At 39.1% G+C, this 15,373-nt stretch overlaps 1 protein-coding gene across 5 annotated transcripts in view; it reads left to right on the forward strand.

Annotated features, from left to right (window-relative positions):
• GRIA2 (glutamate ionotropic receptor AMPA type subunit 2) overlaps window positions 1-15,373 on the forward strand; it is a 93,047-nt gene that overhangs the window by 28,256 nt on the left and 49,418 nt on the right. For all 5 annotated transcript variants that reach the window (XM_048305092.1, XM_048305091.1, XM_048305089.1 and 2 more), the window contains exon 3: window positions 14,950-15,189. In XM_048305092.1, coding sequence (XP_048161049.1) covers window positions 14,950-15,189 — 240 coding nt within the window. The remainder of the gene's footprint in view (window positions 1-14,949; window positions 15,190-15,373) is intronic.

Below are 15,373 nucleotides of genomic sequence, written 5' to 3' on the forward strand. Positions count from 1 at the left end.
GCTGTTTTCTATGTCTCTTAGAGAGTGAGCTGAGGCACTTGTCGTTTTCAAGGCAAGGCATTTAAGAGTATCCCCTAAAAAAGGATGCTTAATGAAAAGGTGAAAAAAACTGGGGTGAAAGGGGGAAAATCCCAGTACTCTTTTATGTAATAGATTCACCCAGGTGATCAACAATGTTTTTAGTCTGACTTAATACAGAGAGCAGCAAAAAAGTCTTTATGGGTTTCAGCCTTTTCTGATTTATGAAGTATTAAAGGGTGCCAAACAGGCAGCTTTTGAATGCAGTAGCCTTTCTATCAATTTTTGGTCTTTTAGGGGCTGAAGCCTAATTATAAGCTCAGAGGACTTCTCAAAACAGATTTCTTATAGCCCGGTGGAAAGCACGAGAGAAAGACTGCATTAATGGTGAGGATCAGAGGCATAGCAGTTCTGAAATAAGGACCTTGGAAGAGCCAAGACTTGGGAGAACCAGCGTGCTAAAATTTTCAGGTTTGCCTCACTGACAGTTGAGCCAGAATAAATGAGATTTTGATTCCATGCTGATGACCTTGCTTCAGAGGAAGTTGGGGAACCCATTTGCTGTTGGTCAGACACTAGACATTTTTTCTTTTAAATGCATCCTTGTTCTGTGGTTTATATAACCATCAGTGAGTTTTAGATTAGGCTTTGTTCTCCATGGGGAAATGTTTTTAAACAGTAGTCAGTGTAATTAAGTATTTTGTCATGTGCAGGTGTCACATACAATTTCTGTTTGTTTCTTGTGGTAAACCCTATGTAAATTTATACAACAGAAGTGACACTGACTATGGGATTAGAAGAGCTGAGTTCAGCTTTGTCACATGGGTCATGAATTCAAGTGAAAGAATACACACCTGTGTTTTAGTGGTACCTTGCCACCTAGGATGAGCCATATGGTTAAATAAGTGTTATGGAACAAACTAGGTGGCATGCCACAGCTGAGAGCTAGGCTTGCCCTTCACTTCACTGCTTTGTGTGCCATATGCTACAAAATGCTGTATTTTGTTGCATTACAATGCTGATCAGGTGTATTTATAGAAGCAATTTTAAAAGCCTGAAGCATTAGAATGCTGTATGTGCAAAAACTAATTATTCCAGGCAAACAGTGTGAGGTACTAGATTACTCTGAACAAAGTTACCATAATGGGGGTTATGTTTCAGTTAAATGAGGGAAGTGTGACTTAGAAAGATAAATAACATTTTTAGTAATCATCATTTAGAGTAATCTAAATGTTGTTTCTTGGTCAAACTATGGAAAAGTGCTAAACCGACCAAGCATACAGCCCCCTGACCATATTACCCACAATTTGAAACAACTACTGACTGTCAAGTAGGGGAAACACTAAAAAGCATATTCTTTGCTTCATTATTAGGGTAGAGCAAAAAATCTTAGTTGTTTCACTTGAACTTCAGCAACTGATCAAGCTGTGATTTCTTAGCCTTGAAAATTGTGGTCTGATTTTCCAAAAGTAGTGGAGGGTCTTAGAGCTGCCACAGAAATTTTTTTAACTGTAGGAGCTCAATTGTGTTTTATAACTCTGAAGTCTAATTATTCAAGACTGGACTACTCTCCCTGCAGTGCACAGCAACCACTGCAGCTGGCTAGTGCTAGAAATTTTAAGCAGCCACCTTTAAGTATAGCAAATCAGTCTACAAGATCTACAGCATGATTTACTGTATTTTGCCAGTGCCTGGCGTTTACTTCAGGAAACAGACACCCAAATCATGACACTTGTTTGAAATTTGTGAGTCTTCAAAAATAACAGAAGAGAAGAGAGGTAATATTTCTTTGGGAAGTGACACATTTAGCATTTTTTCAATGAATTAGGGCATCAAACAAAACACCAAGCCAGATGCTAAGGTTAGGGCTGTGCAAGACATCAACATGACGAAAGAGTTTTTAATTTTTTTTTGTGGGAGCTGTCACACCCTAAACATATGTGACTGTGAAAAATCAATTACCTGTTAAGAACAGGTAATTAAAGAATCTTAATAGTTGAATCTTGAGTCTTAATACGTTTGTTCTCGGTGTAAACTCCTCTTCAGCATGTTGTCAGTGAAAACCTGAAATACTCAGGAAACTCTAAATTTATGCAGCCCAGTGTACCCAGTTCTAGTGGTATCCCATCATGACAAATTTTATTTATGTTCAAATGGAAGTATGTTTTTCATACCTGCTGGGAATACATGGGTGTCTCCATGAATAATTCAGTTTGGATTAAGAATAGATTATTTCAGGGAAGCTTCCTAGTCAGCCCTGACTGCTGCTTGTTTCTTATTCTGGAGCAGTTTAGGTGCCCAAGGAACACGTTCTTTTTGAATTAAAGGGATGTGTTTCTGGAATTCCACCAATGCAATCAAACTGATAGTGGGCATTTGGTCCACAGGGATAACCTAAAGCCAGCCCAAGCTAAAACTCCTGAAACCAATGTATTCAATCTTCAATAACAGCTTTCCCTTCTGCACGTGTGCTCTGAGGGCAGTGCGCTGCTTGCTACCAAACTCATAGTTAAAGGGCCAGTGGATGAACAGAGTGCAGTATGTGCTGTAAGTAGGTCTCCAAGTGACTGGAGCATTCAGACTAGATTCTTAGTCTGGCCTTTTGATGTGCACTGCACGTGGTAATATTTTTTTCTGGTGTCAGTAATGAATTTCTAGAGGGCTTATTGCCAGCTGCTTAAAGTTAATGTGTCTCCTCGAACCAACGTTTTCTGGAATGACTCTATACTAAATACTTTTTTCTCATATTTGGTACAAGGAGAAGTAGATTTTCATTTCTGTGATGTCAATGTGCCTGGAAAAGACCATTTTTTTTGAATTAATATGTGCTTAGCAGCTCTTAATAAACAAGGTCAATTTAAGGTAACTATTTGCAAGGGAAGTTGAGAAGTTTATTTGCTTTACTAGAGGAAATGTACTAAGTAGTGTTGGTAAATATTTAAACAATTATTTGTCTCAGGTAAATTACGGTAAAGTTTTAAAGCATAAGAACATGTGGTGGAAAAACTCATTTTCCAAAAATGGATTACTGGCCTTATATGCACATCATACTTTTTCCTGACTGTCTAAGATCTGCTTTGCTCAGCTAGAGGAAGGGGTATGGTTTGAAACTGTAAGGCCATAAAATGTCTTTTGCTTTGGGGGGGAGTTTGTTTGTATGTTTTTGTTTGGGGGTGGTGTTGTTTTGGGCTTTTTTTTATGATGATGACTTGGGCTCACCACTGAAACAGCAGTGAGCGTAGGTGAGTGGGATATTTTTATAAAGCCAAATCTAGTAATCCTGTAAGCCTCTGCAAAACATATATTTAGAACAGACATAATTCATACATAAAGATACAGACAACATCCATAATATAGCAGGAGGTTTGCAATAGAGAACTTAAAGGCCCAGAAAATGTGACTCTGGCACCATTTCAGTGCTCAGTGAGTTTTTTCCTGCTGTTTTAGACATTGCACAAGTTTCCTCTATAAATGATTTTCTTTTTAGTTAGATGTAGCGTGTGTGCATGTCTATACACAGCATGCAGTGCAATGTAGGTGCTCAAATTAGCTCAGGTAATATAGGCAAAAGATAGAGGTTAAACAGTGTAAAACTTCATTAAACTAATTAGCCCCACTTTTGTGAGATCTGAACACAGGAAGAAAAAAATCTGGCAGTATAATTTCAGTCACAGTGAAGCATAAGGATGAATCATTGCTTTGTTAAAGTAACTGGTAATGGTGTGCTGTATTGCATCTTTGCAAGTTGTGTTAATGAGTAGATCAGCCAACCCTAAACTGAATTCTCTTAAATAGAACCAAAAAAGTTTAAAACTTTTGTTGCATTTTGAAATGCATCAAGTTATTGAAGGTTAAAGCAATTGACAAAGGAGAGGCAAGGAATATAAATTTTCTGACAATGTGTGCTCATTTTACTTTATCATTTGAAACCACTCCCTGCTGTTTTATTTTTGAATATGTTCTTCTCTTAATTAAATAAGTCATATAATCAGGACAAACAGCTGTTCACTAGAGTGACCTAATTAAGAGGATCTTACTGCTATTCTGATTTGTATTACTAATAATGTTTATTGAATGCTCCACAGAATACTTCCCAAATAAATGATGTTTCTCTTACTTCTACAGTCATTGAAAAAATAGGGCATGCAGATAGGAAGGTGTGTGATGTGAGTACTGGACCATTTGTAAATCCAAATAAAGCCTGACAATTAGGTTAGCAGCTGATTATACCAATGAGTGTCATAAATCAGCAAAATGTTGCAGGAAGTTAGACTATGGCTGAAAGTGCTGCTAAAATGTCACCAAAAGAACCACACAAAGCCACCCTTTGCTGTAGGTCAGTGGTTTAGGCTGGAACAATGCTGGGTGGAAGTTGTTACAGGTGGAAGAGATCCATCATTATTCCTATGAGGTGTACGAGCTGTTGGACCCGTGACGGCATAGGAAATTGTCTTTATTATTGTTACATTTAATCATGAGTTTGTGTGAGATATTCCTCTCAGCAGAGTTATGTTTATGCCAAAATTTTTAGTTAGATAATTTACTTGAAAATCAGATTCAGCTGTCTGGAGGGAGGGGACCTTGGGCTGGGTATGACAGGTGTAGTACAGCTGTGTGCTGCAGTGCCAGCTGTGCTGGAGTGACAAGGTGTAGGCTGGCCTGTACAGGGTGAAGGAAACACACTCCCAGCTGCATCATTTGAGACAGAGATATGTAAGAAATAAATAAGACTAAACATCTGGCTTTCTCAGAATAAGATGTATGGCAGGTCACTGGTGACCGGTTGGAAAATCACAGTTTATTCTTTAAAAATGTAGTATGAAGACTTCTTCAGTAGAAACAGATCACTTTCATATTTTCTGCTGTACTTTCTCTGCCTCATGAAATCATCTTCATTCCTTACAGCAGTTTCCTTAAGATTTGCTGCAGATTTCATTTTTTTATTCTTACAAGGTAACCTCAGAGTATTTTCTTGCAGCTATTTCCATCCTTCTAACAGAGAAACTGTGCTGAAACCATGTTTGCTTTTAGATGGTGTGAGACAATCTGCTCAGGAGTGATGGTTGGTCCTTCTAGCTCAATTAAAGAAAAACAAGTTGATAAATTGAATCCCAATCTGTCAACATTTTAACAAAAAGTAGTTTTGCCTACCAAGTTAATTTTATCTCTTTCCAAACCCTTTTACAAATTTTCAAAGACAATTTTACACAATGACATTTTCTTGGGAACTGGAATATGATTAATGAAATGTAGAAATGGGATGCTTCCAGCAATGCTGATTAAGGGGAAGAGGAGATGATGAATTTTGTGTTGCATATAACATTTCTGGATTGAAAATATGTGTGAAAATGGTTATGCTAAAAATGGAGAATTACATTTTTAGTTGGGATAAATTATATTGTCTCTGTTAAATTCTGTAGAATTATGATGACTAAACAAAGCAAGCCTGGCCCTGAAAGAGATAACTTCTCCATGACTTGCAGTGTGGCTCCAAAAAGCCAGTAGCCTCTTCTTAGGTTTGATTATCTGCTCCTACATCTAGGAGGTAATACTTTGTTGGACGCTCAAAATTTTGTGTTACTGCAAGGTTGTAATTGTTGGGAAAGGTAGAAATACGGTCAGAAAGCCAGCGAGGCACATTTGCAAGGTGAGTTCTCAGACTGGAAGGAATTGGTGAGTTAAAGTTTGTATAATCAAAGGGAGACAGTATGGATTTTATTTGGGATGGTGGAGGGAGAGAAAGAAGTGAGGCGGGGGAGACAAACTTCCTGAAGAATATCTGGATTTTGGAGACAAGATAAAGTTATATTTCTGTTATTTAATAGAGTTCCCAGGTCACTGTATTTGGAGTTCAGGAAACATTATGTCTCCTTCATCTGAATGAAAGGGAGATTTAGACAAATACACTAGGATCCTAACAGTGAAGAGCTGTGTAAGAATTTTGTGGAATATGGATTTTTTTTTTTTCTTTCATGAGGAGACTTGGAGTTTATTACAGAAATCTTACTTGATTCATAAAAATGTAGTAGTTTTAACATGAATTTTCCAACAGTGTGTGCAATGATTTCTTTTGCATCATGGTAATTGTTCTAGCAATGAAAAAGATTTTCAAATGCTTTACAGTGCACAGCCAAGCAATATGCAACTGAATGCAACTGTCATTGAAACAGACTGTTTTTCTGACCTGTTGTTTTACTGTGAACATGCTGTTTATTTACCACCTTCATTATCACAGCATTAGCATATAGAGAAGCTGTGCCTATCATCATGTACTTTCCTAACAGATGGCTACTAACTTCATGAAGGCTTTTTTGTGCTTGCTTAAAATATCCCATATTGGCACAACGTTTCTTTCCTCAGTGGGAAGTATGATTGACCGGTTGAAACAGATTAAGCTGCCTCTCTTCTGGCTTTTGGGCTTGTTTGGTACTGCAGCAAACCAGGTTTTGAGTCTAATTTTACAAAACGATCAAAGCTGCTTTTGCTAATAACAAGGTGTGGAAGGTTCCATTCAGTTGCATAATCTCTGGGCAAACAGTTCAGGTTGTAGCAATAACTAAAGACCGCATTTCTGCCAGAAAAGGTGAAAAAAGAGAAAAATCCTTTGCATCTGCTCCACCATAATTGTGCTCTACAGACATTCCAGCCTCAGGATTTAAATTCTTCCTTTTCCAGTCTGAGAATTTCTGTAGTCAGCTCTGTGAAAAACTGAGCCCCCCTGTTCTGATAGAGACTGGTGGCTTGTAAACTCCCTGTCTGTTGCTCTAAGTCACGTTTTGTGCATTAATGCTGAGTGTACAGGTGAGGAGCTCATTACTGAAGTGTTTGTGAGCTCCACATCGTTCTTTGTGTGTGAGCTCAATATTCAATTATTACCTTTCCCAATGAGGTCTGGTTTGTTTTGGGGATTTTTTTAGCCATAAGATATGTATATGAACAATCTGCAAAGAGGAGAGTACACACTTTAGATCAGTATTGAATGGCTATAATTTTGGGCAGATTTTCTTAAATGCTTAAAATAAGATAAAACTCTACATTTATCAGTGCTAGAATTAAAATTTGCAAGGATAAAAGGGAAGGTCTTTTCAGTGTAATTCACTGTTTTGTTATCCAGAAGTATGGCATATTTTTAGTTCTGATTGCCATTGATTTTTTTTTAATTGGCATTGATTCCCTCTCAGCTTTGGTAAAGGGTATCTTGGAATTTTGAAATGCCAGCCTTTATTTGGTTTCTGTGCCCTGTGTTTTATTGAATACTGCCATAAAACTTTAGTCTGTTTTCTTTCAGTTATTATGCTCTTCTTTGAGCCTTGGGGAGCTGTTTTCTTCCCAATTTCAGTTAGCCTACCATGGCCTTTAGAAAAAAGTATTTCCATCTCAAGTTGTTCTGCTTAAAACATACTTTTTTGTCATTCTGAATATCACTCTGGATGGACTTCGGTGATTCTTTATGCCTTATTCAATCTTCCTGAGAGGAAGCTTACATCTAGGAGGTAATTGTAGAATCTGAAAGGGTAAAATAGACCATGCAGACTATAGTAGCTAAAAAAAATTATTTAGTCTAGGAACGTGTATGTAATATGCTGTCTGCTGTGCTGCAGTCTTTGTAATGGCTCTGGAAGCAATCCATAGTGGTTTTTATTTTCACAATGATTTTCTGATACAGTCTCAATCATATATGAATTCTTTCTTTTCTCTGTGGTTGCTGCTTATTTTTTGCTCCATCTATTGTTCCTTTCTACTTTCTGCTTATTTATAATGTGCTCTTTCAGAAGCTGAAATGATTGTGTAAACTGGGCATTCAGTTTCCACATCTTGTTCCTGGCTACTTCCAACTCATCTATCAGCTTTTCAAACCAATGAGTGTTTCCTTTGTATTTTGGTTTCTTTTGGGGAGGTGGTGCTTGACTCTTTCTTTACACATATGCTGTAGTTTCTTTCTCATAGAAGTAAGAGAATGATTATTCCATATGCATGATTAAATAATTGCACTAAATACTTATTTCCCTGTGCTAATATTAAAACACTTTTGTTAGCACCGTAATAAACCAAGGTATTACAATAGAATAACATACAGAGCCACTTTAATACTGGACAGCATTTGAAATTCAAGTGCTGAACGGCAAATACTTTCTCATTTTAAATTTTCATCTTTGGACAGAAACCAAGTATCAAAATTCTCATGAACAAAAATTCAATAGTATGTTAAGAGTCACAATACCGGTGTTCGGAAATTTACCTGTAAGCATGTCCTGTTAGACTTTTTTTCCAGTAAGTAATTAGCATTTTGCTAATTTTCTTTTTCCAGTTTAATTGTCCCTGAATGTAAACAATTATTAGCTTTATTACTTTTCCTTTGGAGAGTACTGAAGGAAGAAAATCTTGGCTTAGGAAGACTTAATCAGGAAGAGTTTCTAAGCATATGTATTCAAATCCAGCTATTTCTATGTGATTTAATGATTCAGTTCTTCAGTCATGCAAACAAACTATCATTCCTTCACTGGAGTCACTTCATTGTGTAAAGCTTAGCATATTTGTAATATTTTTGTATTTGGAATTTGCAAGTGTACTCTTCAGCTGGCATTTCCTGTGCTTTGGGTTTAGGATGATATGCATCACAGAAATACGCTCTATGTGGTGAGAAGCAAAGAGTGTATAGTGCTGTATTTCTTTGTTTCTGAAGAACCAGTCATGACCAGAGTGGTAAATATCAGGTTATCCTGCTTATAGAGTTCATTGACAAAACAGAATAGTGAAATGGAGAAAAGTGGGAAAGAGAGAAAGGTGTGAATGCATTGTGGTAAAAAGGAGTTCTTAGAAGAAGCAGATGTAGTTAACAGTGGAAGAGTTAATAATGGAGCAAGCAGTTTTGGCCACCCTGTGACAGGGCACCTATTTCTCATTGCAGGCTTAAGCTTAATTTTGTTCTTGAGCAAATCTGGCCCCTAGCTTTTGGAATAAAAGTCTTGGGCACATTTTCAATGTTCTGGAAAAAAAAGGCAAACAAGGTTTGTGTCCAGCTGTATTTGTAGAAGAACAAGAAGTCAAATATAAAATACTTAAATCTTAACTATAACAAAACCTTCTGGTAATTGTTCCTTCTCAGGAATTTTTATTTACCCTGTTTCTTGGAATTCACAGTTATTTGCCATTCTAGGAGAATCTCTCTAGAAAAGTGATCACAAAATGAGCTTACTATGTTCCAGCCCTCTTGTTGCTAAATAAGCCATAGACTATTTCTAGAAAGGACCCCATAAACCTAAAAAAGTTCAATTCATATAGGAGAGCTTGAAAGAAATTAATCCTGGCAGTTGGTTCTAATGTCATTAATGAAATAGATCTTTCATATTTCAATGGCTTATGAGTCCTAATCATCATGACTTTTTTTTTTTTACTCTAATAATTGTGAACAGCTTGTGATTCACTATAATAAAACTAATGTCTTCCAGCAATAGCAACATGACTGTAGACTTAGTCTGAGGTGGGAATCCTGCCAAAAACAATTGCAGTTTCTGCATTATCCACTGGGTCACCACTATATTTGGAAATACCGTCCCTTCTTTCCCCTTCTTCTCCTAAAAGACAAAAAACCCCAGAAAAATTGCAAAAATTTGTCTTTAGACAAATTCTAAATGCTTATTTGAAGCACATTTTTATGACATGGCATAGGTGCCTGCCTGCTTACCTTTAGTGGAATTTCATACAGAAAAGCACAACACTGATGTTCTTCAGTGAGCGACTGTGACACTGATCACTGCTGATGAAAATTTATTTTTACCTGGATTATAGTTGATCCTGATTTTTGTGGCTGACCCAGATGTGAGTTATGTCCATACTTGAAGATTTGTGTTAGAGAGATTTTATCTCACATTAAGGGAGCCCTGGTTGAATTAAATGAGACATTGTATCTGTTTTTCAGGTTTCATAATAATTTGAAAAATATAAAATGCTTTTGCTTTTACCATATTATTTGTTGGGATTGTTTACACATGTGTATGTGTAATTCAGCTTTTAAACTGCAGCTCCTCTAGGTACTGAGAACTGCAGTGACTTGACTTTCCCAGCTGGAGGTGGTACCTTTTACTCATCTTTCACTTTGTGCAGGAGAGGAGATCAAAATTCCAGTTTTACCAACCTTCCCCAGAAGAAGACATGAGTATGTAAGGAGTGATGATTTATCAGGTGTAAATATTATTAAATGGAGAGTTGTTCACTGTGTTAATCCAAGAGTGCTGCATTTAAGTAAGCTGTGATGAGAAGTGGTATGAGAGGATGTTCAGTTTGGAAGAACTGGGTGTGTGTATCACTGCAGAGGTACAGCGGAGCACAGGCCAGGAATATTAACAGGTCTGCCCTGTGGGTGTGGGAATAACACCTTTTACCCTGTCATGGGTTAACCCTACCACCTGCAAAGCACTCACACAGCCACTCACTCTCTCCTCTGTCCCCAGTGTACAGAGGAGAAGATAGGAAGAGCAAAAGTGAGAAAACTCATGGTTCAAGGTAAAGGTCTCCACTGTTAGGAAGGTTGAGGAGAGGATGGGTGGTGATTCTGAAAAGGCATCACCTATGGTTTTCAAATTTTCTGGTTGTTGGCTGCTGTAGGGAACATTATTCCATCTATGCCTAAAATCAGTGACTGGTGATGGAAGAAAAGCAGTAAGTTTGACAGGAGAAATGGTAGCATCCTAGCTGTTGGCAGGAGTGACATAAAACATTTTTATTTTTTGGTGATCCTTTGATGAGACTGTTGTTGTCTCTGTCACCTCAGATGCAGCCTTAAAATGATTTAATACAGGAGGTCACAGTCGTGTACAAGTAACAGTCTTCTGCAAAATTCTTACCTAAGAATCCAGAAGTAAACTGATGCTTTATTTTAGTGTGCATTTTTGAAGGTGAGTTATGAGGCATTAATGCCTTTATTGTAGCAAGTTCAGACAGTATTTAGCCTTTACTGTACATGGGAAACAATTATTCATGAGTGTGTGGAGAGGTAGTGAGTTGGTTTTGCCTCAGCGAGAGCATAATTATGTGGAATAGAACAAGAAGTTCCAGTAACTTAAACAGTAAAGCTATTCAGAAAATTCATAGCCTTTTTCAGAAATCTTTGTTCACCGTGACACACATGCCCAGACAGGGCTCCAATGGGAACATGCTGCCACACAGATGTCGGGCTGGAGGGTGGAGCCTGCTCTGACCAGTGCTGACCAGCAGCAGCGAGCATCCCTGTGGGAGCTGTGCCTGGGTAGGGGAACTCCTCTGCTCAGTGACAGAGTTCTGGGAGATGAGTGGGTTCAGGAGTGGCAGGGAGAGCGAGAGGGAGAGAGACTAAAAGCTACCTGCTTTCCCTGAGACAGGCTGGACAGGCAGACTGGATACATGATACAGAGGATTCCCTTTCCTCTCTCTGCCTGGGCGAACGCAGTGACTAAAGGGATGGGGGACAATGGTGATGGGTTCCTGCCTGGCGTAGCTGGTGTGTCTCCTCTGTGACAGCCCCACCTTCCCAGGTGCCCTCCTGTAACAGGTGTGAGGCTCTGCAAGTGAAACTGAATGATAGCAAGGACAGTGGTTCATCCAGCATGGAGGAGTTGCTGAGGTTGGCCCATGCTCTGCATCAAAACTGCTTCCATGAAGAAAAAAGATGGATCATTTTCATAGGAGATGCCCCACTGTAGGGAACAGAAGGCACCTTATGCCAACCAGACCCACTTCTTAGGGAAATCTGCTGCCTCCCTGGGCTCTGGTTTAAGGCATAAAGAGAGAGCTTCCTGCCCTGAATACTGCCTTTGACTGATTGTCCTTGGTTGATTATTTTCATGTAGGCAGCAATGAAGTTGCAACAAGAAGTCTGAGAGCAACCAAGAGACTTCCGGGACTTGCTGGTTGAGGGATCAGGAGCACAAGTGGCATTTTTCTCTATCCTTCGAGGTGCAGAAAAGATGAGGGAAGAAACAGAACCAGCAAGCCAGCAGATCAATACCTGGCTCTAAGTCTGGTGCCATCAGTAGAATTTTGATTTTTGACTTTTTTTTTTTTTTTTTTTTTTTTTTTTAAATCATGGGTCAGTTGACTTGACATCAAGTCTGCTAGGACTGGGGAAGTCCCAGCTGTCTGGAAATTAGCAAATGTGACACCAATCTACAAGAGTCAGAAGGATGACCTGGCCTGTCAGCCAAACCTCTGTGCTGGGGAAGGTAATGGAGCAGGTCATCTTGAATGCTGTCACAAGGCACATGCAGATCAAGCAGGTGATCAGGAGGCCCAGCCAGCACAGATTTGTGAAAGGCAGGTCCTGCTTGTGCAGCCTGATCTCCTTCTATGGCAAGATGACCCTCTTGGTGATGAGGGAATGGCTGTGAATCTTTTCCACTTGGCCTTTAGTAATGTCTTTGACACAGTTTCCACAGCATTCTCCTGGAGAGACTGACTGCTTATGACTTGGAGGTGTAAAAAAATGGCTGGATGGCCAGGCCCAGAGAGCAGTGATGAATGACATTCCATCCAGCTGGAAACCAGTCACAGGTGGTGTCCCTCAGGACACAGTGCTGGGGCCAGCCCTGTTTGATGTATTTATCAGTGACCTGGATGAGGGCATCAAGTGCACCCTCAGTCGGTTCACAGATGACACCAAGTTGGGTGGGACTGTTGATTTGATGGAGGGTTGGAAGGCTCCACAGAGAGATCTGGACAGGCTGGATTGATGGGCCAAGGCCAATTGTGTGAGTTTCAACAAGGCCAAGTGCTGGGTCCTGCACTTGGGTCTCAACAGCTCCATGCAGGGCTACAGGCCTGGGCAGAGTGGCTCCAAAGCTGCCCAGTGGAAAAGGACCTGGGGGTGCTGGTCAACAGCAGCTGAACATGAGCCAGCTGTGCCCAGGTGGCCAAGAAGGCCAATGGCATCCTGGCCTGTGTCAGCAATGGTGTGGCCAGCAGCACCAGGGCAGTGACTGTCCCCCTGTTCTTGGCTGCACTTCAAACCCTGTGTTCAGTTCTGGGTCCCTCACTGCAGGAAGGACATTGAGGTGCTGGAGCATGTCCAGAGAAGGGCAATGGAGCTGGGGAAGGGTCTGGAGCACAAGTCCTATGAAGAGCAACTGAGGAAGCTGGGGATGTTTAGCCTGGAGAAAAGGAGGCTCAGGGGAGACCTTATTGCTCTCTGCAACTGCCTGGAAGGAGGGTGTAGCAATGTGGAAGTTGGTCTCTCCTCCCAGAAAATGAGCAATAGAAGAGGAAATGGCCTCAAGTTAGGATAAGGGATATTTAGACTGGATATTAAGAAAAATTTCTTCATGGGAGGGGCTGGGAGGCATTGGAACAATTGTTCCAGGGAAGCTGTTGAGTAACTGTCGTTGATGTCTCTAAAAGATGTTGAGATGTGGCACTTGGGAACACGGTTTAGAGGTGGATTCACCAGTGCTGGGTTAATGATTGGACTCTGATCTTAAAGGTCTTTTCCAACCAAAACAATTCTATAATTCAGTAATGATTTGCTGTTGGAACGGAAAAGGTTTGACCATCTTGCACTCCAGCCCTGTAAAACCTGCATCATCCTTTTATAAAGAGGTGTTGCTCATCAAGTTTTTTAATCACTTTTATTTTCTAACCTAAGGTGAAATTCTGACCTAATTAAAGTTAATAGGTGAAAACTTAAAACTGGCAGACTCAGAATTTCACTCATCCTGTTAAGGTGCTTTTAATTGGAGTATAGGAATAATTAGGGCGTGAGAGATGACTGGTAGCAAAGATACATAGGCAAAGCCATGAAAAGAGGATAGCAATGAGTAGTAAAAGGCATAAAGGGATAATATTTCTTTTAAAAAACCACAATTTTAAAAATAAAGATAAATTAACTTTAAAAGGTAAGACTGTGGTATTAGTTCAAATCTAAGAAATTCTAAAAATAAACCAACTTATTTTTGCCTTTATATGAATTATATTCAAGGATTAGTGCAGTAAGTGGCTGGGCAAAATTAGCATCAATTACACTGTGATTTCTATCTATAAGCAGGTCAGGTGTCTCTAGAAGGATGTGTCTTGTTCAAGGTGACTCTGCAAACCAAAGAATGCATAAATGATATGTGTGAGTTCATCAGAGATTAATATTTCCTTATTGTACCCTGGCTGTAGAACTTAGGCACTAGTATACCCTGCAATCTCAAAGAAAAGAATACCCTGGAAGAACTGGCGCTTTTGCACAGGCTGCAGTGGTCAGTCACATTCATCAACTGGCCTGAATTGTCTCCACTGATAAAAAGTGAACAATCAGCATGTTATTTACACCTATGAGGTTATTCTTCCTGCAACATGACCTCAGCTGTCATCCAGAAGGACCAGCTTTTGCTGAGTCCTACAAAGCAGGAATTAAAATAATGCTTTAATACAGGAGGACTTTAAAGCAAATGGACTTCTTACTGCTCTTGATAGAATTGGGTTTAGTTTTGACTTTGTATTTCCACAAATGGAAAGTTATTTAACGTATTTTGCAAAAGGCTCAGTGAGTCTTGACCTCACACACAGTTTATTTTTAACATGACAAAACATTATGTGTTTCCTTAATGCTATGTGTGCTCATAATGTCTTGTTTTTTTAATTGCAACTGCCATTGATGTCTGCATCACTATTCTTCACAACATAAATTAAATTTAAGAATAAGTTGGTTGAGTTTTATTTCTGAATTTGTCATCTAGGAGTGTGAACCACATATCTGATACTTCCTTTTTGTTGTTTTTTCTAGTGTAAGTTTTATATTACTGATTGATAATGCTAAAAAATCATCTCCATAGCAGAGTAGTACTTTTTTTTGCCTGGTATTTATGTGGTCAGACACTTTGCAAACATACATTTCTCATAAATATATACACGATAAGAGTTTTCAATAATTTTTAAAAATAAATTCTCCCACTAATTGTCTGCCTTTCTTCTTCCTAGTCTGCTCCCAGTTTTCAAGAGGAGTCTTTGCTATTTTTGGATTCTATGACAAGAAGTCTGTAAATACCATAACATCATTCTGTGGGACTCTTCATGTCTCCTTCATAACTCCCAGCTTCCCAACAGATGGAACACATCCCTTTGTCATTCAGATGAGACCTGACCTCAAGGGAGCTCTTCTTAGCTTGATCGAATACTATCAGTGGACCAAGTTTGCATATTTGTATGACAGTGACAGAGGTAAGGTGTGCTACTTTTTACCTGCACCCTGTTTGGCAGATGTATCTCATTGAAATCTGGAATTCATATTAGATAAGCAAATAACAGAAGAAATATTTACCTCCAGCAAGTGTAAGTTTAATTGAATCATGTGTTTCTTGCATTTAGAAATCAGCTTTTGGGACAGAAAGAAAATAGTTTAAAT

Source organism: Corvus hawaiiensis, chromosome 5 (assembly GCF_020740725.1).
Source record: "Corvus hawaiiensis isolate bCorHaw1 chromosome 5, bCorHaw1.pri.cur, whole genome shotgun sequence".
In the NCBI taxonomy this organism is placed as follows: Eukaryota; Metazoa; Chordata; class Aves; order Passeriformes; family Corvidae; genus Corvus; species Corvus hawaiiensis.